This window comes from Zalophus californianus, chromosome 1 (assembly GCF_009762305.2).
Source record: "Zalophus californianus isolate mZalCal1 chromosome 1, mZalCal1.pri.v2, whole genome shotgun sequence".
Taxonomy (NCBI): Eukaryota; Metazoa; Chordata; class Mammalia; order Carnivora; family Otariidae; genus Zalophus; species Zalophus californianus.
In genome coordinates, this window is record NC_045595.1 from 62,241,850 (window position 1) to 62,254,410 (window position 12,561).

At 44.4% G+C, this 12,561-nt stretch overlaps 2 protein-coding genes across 3 annotated transcripts in view; one reads left to right on the plus strand and one right to left on the minus strand.

Moving 5' to 3' along the window:
• Positions 1–3,330, minus strand: part of LOC113918158 (cartilage associated protein) — a 28,117-nt gene extending 24,787 nt beyond the window's left edge. The window contains exon 1 of the mRNA XM_027586381.2: positions 378–3,330. Within this exon, the coding sequence (XP_027442182.1) occupies positions 378–848 (471 nt within the window). The 5' untranslated portion in view covers positions 849–3,330. The remainder of the gene's footprint in view (positions 1–377) is intronic.
• A 9,051-nt stretch (positions 3,331–12,381) lies between these two features.
• The window catches only part of GLB1 (galactosidase beta 1), an 85,801-nt gene continuing 85,621 nt past the window's right edge, over positions 12,382–12,561 (plus strand). The window contains exon 1 of one of the 2 annotated variants that reach the window (XM_027583169.2): positions 12,382–12,538. In XM_027583169.2, coding sequence (XP_027438970.1) covers positions 12,461–12,538 — 78 coding nt within the window. In that variant the 5' untranslated portion in view covers positions 12,382–12,460. The remainder of the gene's footprint in view (positions 12,539–12,561) is intronic. The other variant, XM_027583168.2, reaches the window with a different exon arrangement.

A 12,561-nucleotide genomic window follows, 5' to 3' on the forward strand; every position in this document is an offset into this window, starting at 1 on the left:
TAAAGGGAACTAGCCGGCAACTCAGGTCCTCTTCCCCTCCATTACTGAAAGTCACCGCTTACTTGAGAAAAAGGGGTTTTAATGATATGTACAGAAAAGACGAGTCTGTCTTCAAATAACAGGTAACATTTATCAGGCACTGTTGGATGGCTAGACGCTCTGTGTACGTATTCTCTGCTCCAGAATAACCCTTCCAGAAAAGTATTTTCATCCCTATTTAAGATGAAGGGAGGGACAGAATTTGGAAGCTTCCTTGAGCAACGCCGGGTGGGAGTAGGCTGAATCGGAAAAGGCGGTGCGGGGCTGCCCCAGAGGGAGGGGCGGAGCCCGGGCCTGGGGGCGGAGCCCGGGCCTGGGGGCGGAGCGGGCCGACTTGCCTTGAAGTAGGCGAACTGCAGGAACTTGTAGGGCTCCCGGCGTTGGAAGTCGGCCAGCACTTCGCGGCTGGGCTGCGACTGGCGGAAGGCTGGCAGGCCCTGCTTGCAGCGCTTGAGGCAGTGCGCGCGGCGCAGCAGGCCCCCGAAGAGGCGCAGCTCGGGGTAGTGGGCGAGGCCGGCGGCGGGCTCGGGCTGGGGCACCGCGCTGCAGTTGCGGTGGCAGAAGGCCTCGCTGTCGCGTAGCAGGCGGTGCAGCCGCAGGCTGATCTCCAGGTAGCCCACGCTCTCCGCCCAGTGCTCGCCGCTGTATTGGTCCAGCGCGTGCCGGTAGGCCGACTCGAGCGGCATCAGCTCGTCCCGCGGGAAGCTGCGGAAGCTGTAGCGCTCGTACTGGGCGCGCCCGCAGCGCAGCACACAGCCCGCGCACAGCAGCGCCAGCAGCGCCGCGGCAGCCCCGCGCCCCGGCTCCATCGCGCCCGGCGGAAGGAAGGAAGGAAAGAAGGAAGGAGGGGGACGAGAAGGCAAGGAAGGCGGAGGACTGCGCAACGCGGCGAGCCCAAGGCTTGGGAGGCGGGGACAGCAGCCTCCGGCCCGCCCCGTCCTGCAGCCCTTCCCCACCCAGCCGGGGGGTCCGGGACAAGCTGCCGGCGCGGGGACGGTGCCCTGGGGATGGCGCGCTGCCCTCTGGTTCTGCGTCGTCTAACCCGGGCCCCCGGGCTCCCGGGCTCCACTGTTCATCTGTTTGGAGCTGGCGGCCTGCAAGCCAGGCGCGGCCCTAACGGATCACAGCGCGACTTAAACTTTCTCATCACTTAGAAGACTTGTGAAAACGCAGATTTTTAGGCCGTGCTCTCAGCGTTTTTGACTCAGCAAGTCTGGAGTGAGGGTCTGAGGATTTGCAGTTCTAACCAGCACCCTGGTGAGGCTGATGCTGAGGGCCCAAGACCTACACTTTGATAACACTGCCAACGACCTTACATTTCAGTGAGAGGAAGAATAAATAAAATTAATAAGGATGTCAGTGGCACTTTGTAAGCTATTTAGCTGATCAAGTTGAAGACGCACACACCTTGACCCCGCGATTCCACTCTTCAGAATATTGATCGAGAAATGTGTGTGTGCATCAAAAGATATAGATGGAATGTTAAAGGCAGAACTATTATTTTTCTAATTCTTTAAACTTTTTATTTTTTAAGTAATTTGCAGAAAAGTTGCAAGGATAGTACAAACAACTCTTATGTATCCATGATCCACATTCCAAATTGCTAATATTATGCCACATTTCCTTTCTTTAAATTTATCTATATATTTTTTTCCTGAATCATTTGCAAGCAGGTTGCATACATTAAGCCTACCTGACCCTTAATCTTTCAGTTTGTAGGTCCTAAAAACAAAATTAGACAATAGTCAAATCCAGGAAATTTCATATTAATAGAATAATTTAATCTACATTCCCTATTCCAGTCTTGTCAATTGTCCTAATAATGTCTTTTATGTTTTTCCCCTCCATGAACAGAGTGTAGTCCAGAATTATGTATTGTATCTATTTGTCTCCACAATGTAGTGGTCTCTAATCTTTTAGCTTTTCTTTTCTTCAGCTTTTCTCATTATGCCATTGACATTTTTCAAGAATACAGGCCAAAACAACAATGCGAGCCGCAAACAACTATTAGAATGGCCAAAATCCAAAATACTGACAACACCAAATGCTGACAAGGATGTGGAGCAGCAGGAACTCTTGTCCATTGCTGTGAGAATGCAAAATGGCACAGCCACTTTGGAAGACAGTTTGGCAATTTCTTACCAAACTGAACATACTCTTACCACACCATCCAGCAATCAATTGCTCTTGTTAGTATTTACTGACATGAGTGAAAAATTTATGTGCACACAAAGACCTGTACACAAATGTTGACAGCAGTTTTATTCATAACCACGAAGACTTGGAAGCAAACAAGATGTCCTTCAATAAGTGAACGGATAAAGAAACTGTATAATTTATCCAGACAATGGAACATTATTCAGCATTAACAAGAAATGAGCCATCCTGCCACAGACAGACATGGAGGAAATGTAAACGCATTTTACTAAGTGAAAGAAGCCAAGATGAAAAGGCTACATACTATATGATTACAACTGTATGACCTTCTGGAAAAGGCAAAACTATGAAGGCAGGCAGTGAAAGGATCAGTGGTTGCCAGGCATTGGGGGGACACGGATCAATGGGCACAGAACAATGTTTAGGGCAGCAAAACTATAATGGTGGATAAGTGTCATCATACAATTGTCAAAACCCATGCAATGTACGACACCAAGAGTGAGCCCTAATGTAAGCTGTGGACTTTGGGTGATGATGTGTTAATGTAGCTTCACTGATTGTAACAAATGTGCCACTCTGGTGCAGAATTTTGATATTGGAGAAGGCTGTGCATATGTGGAGGCAGGGGTGTTGGGGGAGGTCATCAAAAAGACATGACTGCCTATCAACCTGTGAGTTGAACATGGAAGGTGACTCACCCACTCCCTTCTTTGGAATGTGGGTTCCCCATGCCTTTCCTGCTCCCACAAGCTACTCCAAGGACACAGCCTTGGGATAGTGATGTGGTGTTGAGAACACCTGCACACTATACTTGACTAAGCCCATGTAAGTCCTCTTTATAAACTTCAGATGTGGTGGGCAGGTGCGGGGATCCAATGTTGATGCTGATGCTGCCGCCCAAGACAAGCCTTTGTGTGTAAGTTCCTTTTGCCATTAAAACTGCTATCCACCCACCTGGAGTGGCCCGCCTTTTTCTTCCATCTTTCCCTGCCCCCTCCCCTCGCATTCAGTGTCAGATTTCACCCAGGAAGCTCCCCAGCGGGTTGTGAACCACGGGGGGGCTGGGCAGTATATGGAAAATCTCTGTACCTTGTACTCAATCTTGCTGCAAATCTAAAATTGCTCTAACAAATAAAGTCTATTTTTAGAAGTCTATTTATTCATTGGTGTTTCTCTGGTATTTCCTCATGATTAGATACATATTAAATGCTTTTGACTTGAACACCACAGAAGTGATATTGCATCCTTCTCAGGTGTCACATGGGAGGAACACAATGTCTGCCTTTATCAGCGATGTTCATTTTGATTACTTTGCTGGGGTTGTGTCCATTTTCTCCATTTCATTCTTTTTTATAAGTAATACGTGTTTTTGGCAAGATACAACAGCTGGCAGGAAGCAGAAATAACCTATCCAATAAGCAGAAGAGTGATTTTTTTTGAGTATGTGTGCATAGAAGAACATTTTACAGCAGGGAAAAAAATGAAAGAAACCCAGCCACACATAACAACAGTTCAATCTAAACAATCTCAAACAAACAAATGCAGAGTGATTGCATTTGTCTAGAATTTAAAAATATGCTGAAGTACACAAAATATTCTTTAGGAATGCAAACAATATGGTCTGGTTCATACAAACACACAGGGTAAAACCATAACGAGAAAGGAACTGTAAACCAAGACTTTGGAAAGTGGCTTCCTGTAAGGTAGAAGGAAGGGCATGGAATTGGGAGAGAGTCCATGGGGATGAGGGGGTGGGAATGACCACAAGGATGCCCACTGCAACATTTTTTTATGCTGTATATTTTTTCAAGATATTATGTTATAGTTACTTGTTATTTGAAAAAAAAAACTTTTTGAACTATCCCTTCTGAATGGAGGGAAGGAGGCTGTGGAGAGAGCTGAGTTGGGAGTGGAGTGTGCCCAGTCCGCTGGGGCCTCCCACTCCCATTAAGTCCAATGGAAGCTGTGACCTCTGCTGAAATCGTTTGGTCCTGGTTGGTCACCATGGAGGAGTCATTTCTCATTACCCTTGGCCAAGCCCTTCCAGGTCTGGCAGCTCTATGCCACTTCCAGGCCACTCTGCTTTGACAGTGGGGTTTGGGAAATCTTTGGGAGCTGCCTGGATCCCAGGCAACCTCCACATATTGCAGCCAACCTGCCAACCCCGCAGAAGGTAACCCTAGGGGATGAGACATGAAGGATACGAAAGACTGAAAGAAGGACACCGGGGCTTGAGTATGAAGAGTGGGGGGGGGGGGGGAGTATGGGACAGCAAAGATGCGATGTGTTGCCTTTGAGGAGTGAGGTTGTGGGTGGGCAGGTGGAGGTGGGGAGAACAATTGCTTCCCATTTTAATTCAACACAACTTGTAGAAGGAAGTGAAACCAAGCACTGTCTTGTGCGGCTGACCCCTGCTTATGGGGCTGTTCAGCCCCAACAGAGCTAGGTCTACCAGTGTCTCCTCATTATAGGAGCCAGTGTTCCCCCATGTGACTTTAATGACAAATTCTCTTTTGTATCACCAATTTATTCATTCTTTCAAAGCTCTGTTCAGCATCTACCTTATAGCAGGTCCTGCACTTGGTGCTGGAATGCAAAGTTGAATCAAACATACGTCCTTGACCATGAGGGACTGCAAGTTGAGTAGAGATAAGACATCATTGTTTTTTATTCGTTACGTAAACCTATAGTGAACTATTGTGTGCCAGGTACGTATTAGAGAAAAGATTATCAAATTTTCCCTCAGAGAACTCAAAGTCTGGAGAAGACAGAGAAGTAAGCCTTCAATGACCCTCCCATTAGAGCTGGATTGGAGACATGGACAGAGTCCTGTGTGGGCCCCAAAGAGGGCTGGGTAACCATCTTAAACTGCTCCGGCTGCCACAGAGTGGGTGGCTTCTAAAGGCAGGAATCGACTTCTCACAGTTCTAGGGGCTGAGAAGTCCAAGATTAAGGTGCTACCAGATTTGGTTCTGTGAGAGCCCACTTTCTGATTCATGGATAGCCGTCTTATCACTGCGTCCTCACATGGTGCAAGGGGCCAGGGAGCTTCCTGAAGTCTCTTCTATAAGGGCGTGAATCACATTCATGAGAGTCCTGTTCTCATGACCTAATCATGCAAATAACCCCCAAAGACTCCACCTTCCAATACCCTCACATGGCGGATTAGCTTCCAACACAGGACTTTGGGGGTGGAGACACCAACATTCAGTCGACGGCACTAATCTAGTCTGGCGCAGGCAGCCTAAGGCTCGAGGGACAGGTGATTAGTGAATCTGTGATGTCACTGAGATGGGTTTGATACAGCAATTATATAGACTGTGATCACATTACCACTGATACTCTCTGACCTAGGAGTCACAAAATGAAATATCTCACGGGGATGTTCAGTTATGTCAAAAGTGAAGTGAACCAGATGGATAGAGAATGTTGCCTACTAGAGGGGCCAGCCCTGCCTAAAGAATGTCCCAGTGCAGATCTCTGACCACTGTTACCCTGAAGGGGCCAAGGATCTGGTGTCATGAGACCTTCTGATCTTCGAAGAGAAACTGGAAATCCATATTATATAAATCCCCCTGATTAAATGTTGACAACTCTAGCAATTGCACAGAATGTGAGACACTGATGGACCAACATGGTCGTTGTCAGAACAAATAGGCATTCTGGCCACAGCTGGTTGCAACCTCCAATGGAGCTAGCAAATGACTCTGATCTTTCAGAGAAGTGAGCCACAGCCACAGATGTGGCTGTGAAGACAGAGACGGTGGGCCAACTCCACAGGCCCCTGAAGAAGAAACAACACGCCTAGACCAAACATGAGAGGGAAAGAAACACTCCCAAAAAGTGCAGCTGAGATATCCTGGGAAGCAGATGCTGTTGACAATAAGGTGACAGAATGAAGATAGGAGAACAAAGTGTCTAAAACAAAGTCATCAATTTTTCTCCCCAAAGTCAGGTCTCACTTGGGGCATTTTGTTTCTAGACATCTCAAACTCCTCAAAGGGAGACAAAGGACATGGGGACAAGGGACAAGAACACCCCAAACCTAAGGACATGGGGACAAGGGACAAGAACACCCCAAACCTAAGGACATGGGGACAAGGGACAAGAACACCCCAAACCTAAGGACATGGGGACAAGGGACAAGAACACCCCAAACCTAAGGACATGGGGACAGGGGACAAGAACACCCCAAACCTTATGACTGCCGTACGGCGTCATCCAGTGCCTGATACACAGTTGCCGACTTTTATTGGAACTGTGGACAAACCATTGGCCAATTATCTCACAATTTTACCTTTTTATCATTTCATAACCATACCCATCAGTGGGCTGCACAACCTAACCCCAGGATACAAGTCTCAGGACTTTCTATGTCAGAAAACTTAAAGACAGGAGAAAGACAACGATTTGCTCCACAGCAGAGCTATCCACATCTGTAGGCTAGAGACTTTGTTTTTCTATTTTTAAATAGCTTTGTATTTTGACATAAGAATTCCTGGATGCCCTATTCCTAATTTATCAATAGTTAATATTTTGCCTTATTTGTTCCATAATTTGCTGTCTCATCATAGATGTAATCTATGTGTATACTATGTGTAATATATAATTATATATATAGATACATACTATTATTACCATTTGAGAGTAAATTATACCCCTTTACGCCTAAATGTTTCAGTGTATTTCCTAAGAACATAGCCACAGTATCATTATCAAAATTAGGAATTTTATTATTGATACAATATTATTTTTTAATCCATAGTCTATATTCAACTTTCGTTAATTATCCCAATAATGTCTTGTTTAGCTCTTTTCCCTCTCTGGTCTGAGATCGTGCACTGTATTTAGGTGTCATGTCTTTTTAGCGGAGGCTTTGTTTTTTTCCTTGCCTTTAACATATATCATTTAATACTCCTAAAAGCTATTCCAAATTACAAGTATTTTAATAGAATTTTCTAAATACTAGAAAAGTAAAGTTTGTTAACTTTTTATGCTGAAATACAGGTCAGAACTGACATAAGGACTTGAAATTTACTGAATAGCAAAGCTTTGTTAAGACCGTCAGGGGAACTAGATTGGTCAAAGGGGTTGAGATGCATTCTCCTGTGCACAAAGCCCTGTTAGCATAGAAAAATAGGATTTTCATCTGTTTTATTGGGCCACACATCTCTCTCTCCTTCATTGTTCTTAGGCTACAGATCTGGGCTCTGTGCTTCTCAAACTACCTTTGGTGAAGGATAAGTTTTGTTTCTGTGGTTTATCAGTGCTTTTCCCCATGTTTCAAGGACTGATCCTGCTGTAAAAATACAATAAAAGTCAATAACCAGGAAAGGAAATAAAAACAGACTTACAAAATTCACATCTTCTTTTTGCATTATTTGATTCACCTGACAAACTTTCTCAAATTGCTACAAGTTTCTAAAGACCTACTCTGAATTTCTGAACCTATTTCACGCCACTGGTACTTGGACCACACTGAGTATCACTGGTCTATATTAGAGCATGCACCATATTTGTTTTTTAAACATTTTATTTATTTATTTGTGAGAGAGAGAGCGAGCACAAGCAGGGGGGCCGAGGGAGAAGCAGGCTCTCTGCTGAGTGAGGAGCCCAATGCAGGACTCGATCCCAGGACCCTGAGATCATGACCTGAGCCAAAGGCAGACACTTAACTGACTGAGCCACTCAGACGTCCCTATAGGTTTTTTTTTTTTTAAGATTTTATTTATTTATTTGAGAGAGAGTGAGAGAAAGAGAGACAGAGACAGAAAGAGATGAGCATGAGCGGGGGGGAGGGGCAGAGGGACAGAGAGAAGCAGACTCCCCGCTGAGCAGGGAGCTGGATAACGGACTCAATCCCAGGACCCTGGGATCATGACCTGAGCCTAAGACAGACGCTTAACTGACTGAGCCACCCAGGCGTCCCTAGCATGCACCATATTTAATTGTGTATGTGAACATCTTTCTTGCAGGATATGAGTCCCTATCCCTACAGGGCAACAGACTTCTCGTGGTCATTTCATATCCCTCACAACCCAGAGCAGGAGGCTTTATATCCCAGGAAACTCTATGTGCACACTTGAACAGGAACTAAAAAATATAGCCAGAAGCCCAGCTTTGTAAAAATAACTCATGTTCTAAAGTCAGGCAATATGACTTTAGAGCCTCCATTACCTTCTAGCTCTGTGGCGAGTCATTTAACTCCTCTCTGTCTCAGTTTTCTCTTCCATGAAATGTGGATAACAACATGCAACTTGGATTGTGAGGCAGAAGTGACACACTGCTGATAAAGCAGTCAGCTCGGCTACAACACAAAAGCAAGTACTCAAATCTCAGAAACAAACTACAATCTATACTCCCTGGGCAAGCTTTTACTGTAAAGTGCCAGATAAAAAGCCTTGTAGGTTTCATGGGCCTTAAGGTCTCTGCTTTGCTGACTCCCCTCTGCCAGTAGGCAAAAGCAGTTATACATAAAACGTGGAGGATGGGAAGTGGCTGTGTTCGAATACAATTTTATTTGTGGACACTGACACTGGAATCTCATATTGTTTTTGAATGTCACAAAATATCATTCTTCTTTTGATTTTTTTTCCCCCCAACCATTTAAAAATATAAACATAATTCTTAACAAACAGGCCATACAAAAATAGGCAGCAGGCCAGATCTGGGCAGCTGGCCTTTGTCAACCACTGTGCCTCAATTCAGTTAAGAATGCCTGCTGTATATTATCACCTTGCGCCTATAAGCTGGGAGAGTGGGAAAAACTGAATCTGCCATGTGCTAAGGATTAAAAAAAATTTTTTTAACTTCATTTTGCAATAACTCAGACTTAGAAAAAAGTTGAAAAAACAGTACAAAGAATTCCTTGTTTGAGTCCCCAAATGTCAACGTTTTATATTTGCTTTACTCTTCCACATGTAGGTATACACTCATTTTTCCTGAACTGTTTGAGAGTTGCAAAGGTGATGCCCTTTTGTTTCCTAAAAACAAAGACATCCTCTTATATAACCACAGTGTGAGTATCCAAATCAATAAATTAATACAAAACTATTATTTAATCTTCAGACTTTGTACCCTTATCGAACTCAAGAAATTAACTTACAGGCCTAATTCTGACTTCATCAACTGTCCTACTAACACTCTGTATGTGCCAAATGTCTTGTAGTCATCACCTCTGCTCACTTCCCCAACTACCCTGTGAGTTTGATATTATTTTACCAATGAAGAAAATGATCTACCAATTTACCAATGAAGAATGATACTATTTTACCAATGAAGGAACTGAAGCTCAGAGAAGTTAAGTAACTTGCCCACAGTCACATAGATATTAAGTGGCATACTTGGAATTTTAATCCAGGTGTGTCAGCTTCCAAAGACCTTGCTTTTCAGTACTGGACCCAGGTTGCAGGGTTTGAAAAGGACTTCACCATACAAGGAGAAGCAGTCGGTGTTTCAGGCATGAGAAGAACCTGAGAAGGGAGAGCCAGTGACTATTTCTCAGTTTCTCAAGGAAATGCCCAGTGGGAAAAGAGAAAGGCATGAACAAATGGAATTTTAGCTATTTTGTTACATAATACAAAAGGTTTTTGAAACATTTTTAAAAGTAAAATATAACTTTTTAACTTATTTTAAAAACAGATACAGAAAGTGATACAAAACAAATACATGACTTAATGAGTTATATTATGGAGAAAACCCTTGTAACCACCTTTCAGTTCAAGAAACAAAACTCTCTTGCCTCCCAGCCCCCAAAAGCCCCTGCATGGGCTGGGTCCCAATCTCAGCTCCTCACCCCCATAAGTAACCACTATTCTTGACTTCCATAGTCATTTCTTCCAGCGTTTAAAAACCGAATTGAGGTTTTTTTTAAGGATCCACAAGTTGTACAAAATAGTGTTAAAGAAAAAATTATTCTGACACTTGTTAAAATGGTAAGGAAGACTTCCTTCAAGATGTTGTAATGTGGGGTAGCTGGGTGGCTCAGTAAGTGAAGCGTCTGCCTTGGCTCAGGTCATGATCTCTGGGTCTTGGGATTGTGATGGAAACACATGTCATGCTCCCTGTTCAGCGGGGAATCTGCCTCTCCTTCTGCCCCTCCCCTCACTTGCGCTCTCTCTCTCATAAATAAATAAAACCTTAAAAAAAAGATGTTGTAATCGGGGAGAGAGAGAGCTTTCAATTCTTTCTTTCTATTTTTTAGGTTTCAATTCTAAGTAGAGCAAAAACAAAGACAGCTGGGGACTTATAGCTTACCAGCAGAGTGAGGGGGTTGTGGGTAGAAAATTACAACAGGGGATATCGGAAAATTCTTGCTAAGGGCAGGTCAAAGACTTAGAAGTCAAATTAGGGGATGAGGAACTTGATCAGGTATCAAGAGTCAGGGAATTTTCCCTAAACTGACTAAGCAGGATTCTTTGCTAAGACAAGGCAATGCAGGCCTGGAATGGACAGGAAGAGCCTAACTAAAGTTTAGTTCAGGAGGGAATCTGTTAATAGCATAATTTAACCTTACATTTTATTTTTCAAAATAAGGAGTTAACAAAATCTAATATTTAAAAGAATTTTGTGCTGTCAATTATAACAAATAAAGCTGGAAAGAATTAAATATATGTATATATTTAAAAGTTTTTTATACTGACACACACATACATATAGAAAAGCAAAATAGAACAACCTTATGATCCAGCAACTGGACTACTGGGTATTTACTCAAGAATACATGAACACTGATTCAAAGGGATACATGCACCCATATGTTTATAACTGCATTATTTACAATAGCCAAGATATGGAAACAGCCGAAGTGCCCATCGATTGATAGATAAAGAAGGTGTAGTGTATATATATATAATGGAATGTTATTCAGCCATAATAAAGAATGAAATATTACCATTTGCAATGACATGGATAGAGCTAGAGAGTATAGTGCTAAGCAAAATAAGTCAGTCAGAAAGACAAATACCGTATGATTTCACTCATGTGGAATTTAAGAAACAAAACAAACAAGCAAAGGGAAAAAAATAAGAGAGACAAAGCAAGAAACAGACTTTCAATTCTAGAGAACAATTTGATGGTTACCAGAGCAGAGGTGGTGCGGGGGTAAGTTAACTAGGTGATGGGGATTAGGAGCTCACTTGTAGTGATGAGCACAGGGTGATGTATGGAAGTGTTGAATCACTATACTGTGCACCCAAACTAATATAACACTATGTTAACTAACCGGAATTAAAATTAAAACTTTAAATAAATAAATAAACTGAAGAAAAAAAATAGAAGTGAATTCCCTCTGAAACTCAGTTTCCATTAAAGCTGAGAATCTTGCAGTGTCAGTGAAGGGAAGTGGAATTTTCAGAGCTCCTGGGGAACCAGCCAGGAAAAGATTCTGTAATTGAGGCTGCAGAGACCTTTTCTTCCCAAGTGTAAAAAGATATAATACTATTTCACACCCATTTGACAGATTCCCTGCATTGCAAGGATGCTGGGAGACTCGTGCAAAATTGAAAGGTGGGAGGTGTTGCTTCTCTTACCTCCAAAACCCAACCATGAAGTAGAAATTCTGCAAACCCGGGTGCTTTGCGGGTTGGTATTCAAATTTTGTCACGGTTGAACCATACCTCTAAAACTATCAGTAATCTAGCACAGTGGCTCTCAAATTCTCACTGGAATAACCTGGAACATTTGTAAAAATGCAGATTTCTGTACCCCATTCCTAGAGTTTCTGATTGAGCGTTTCTGGGTGACGCCCTGGAACTTTCATTTCTGACAAGTACCAGGTATGCAGTTGGTCCAGGGGCCACACTTTGCGGATCCCTGGATAAGTCTTGCGGAGAGCCCCGGACGCAGGGCTAACATTCTATCTCCTCCGCTTAGGCGTATCTGGTCTCAACTTCCCCTTCTGTCCTCTCAAGGCAGCAAGGGAGCAAGGAGACCCTTGTTAAAGTCCAACCCCGGGGCGCGTTATCAAGCTGCTGACAGTCAGGCCTCCTGATTGCCTGCCTAAAGGGTTCCTCCCCGCGGCAGCTGCCAGCAAAATCCAGATAACACTATCCAGGAGTCACGCGACCGCCCGCGGCCCCCGGGTTCGCCCAGGCCCCTCCTCGCCCCCGCCCACGGCTCCGCGGTCGCGGGGCGGAGCGAGGGGCGGAGCAGGCGTGGGGCCCACAGCAGGGCCGGTAAGGGGCGGTGCCAGGCCACGGGTCCTAAGTCAAGTGACGCGGAGCGGCTGGCCCGCGCGCCCACTGCGGAACAGAGAGGCTGGAGAATGGACTTGCTGGGGGTGGTTCGCATTCTCTCTCTACTGCTGGTGCCGCTGCTGCTGGGTTCTGCCCGCGGCCTGCGCGTAAGTCCACAGGACCCCGCGCG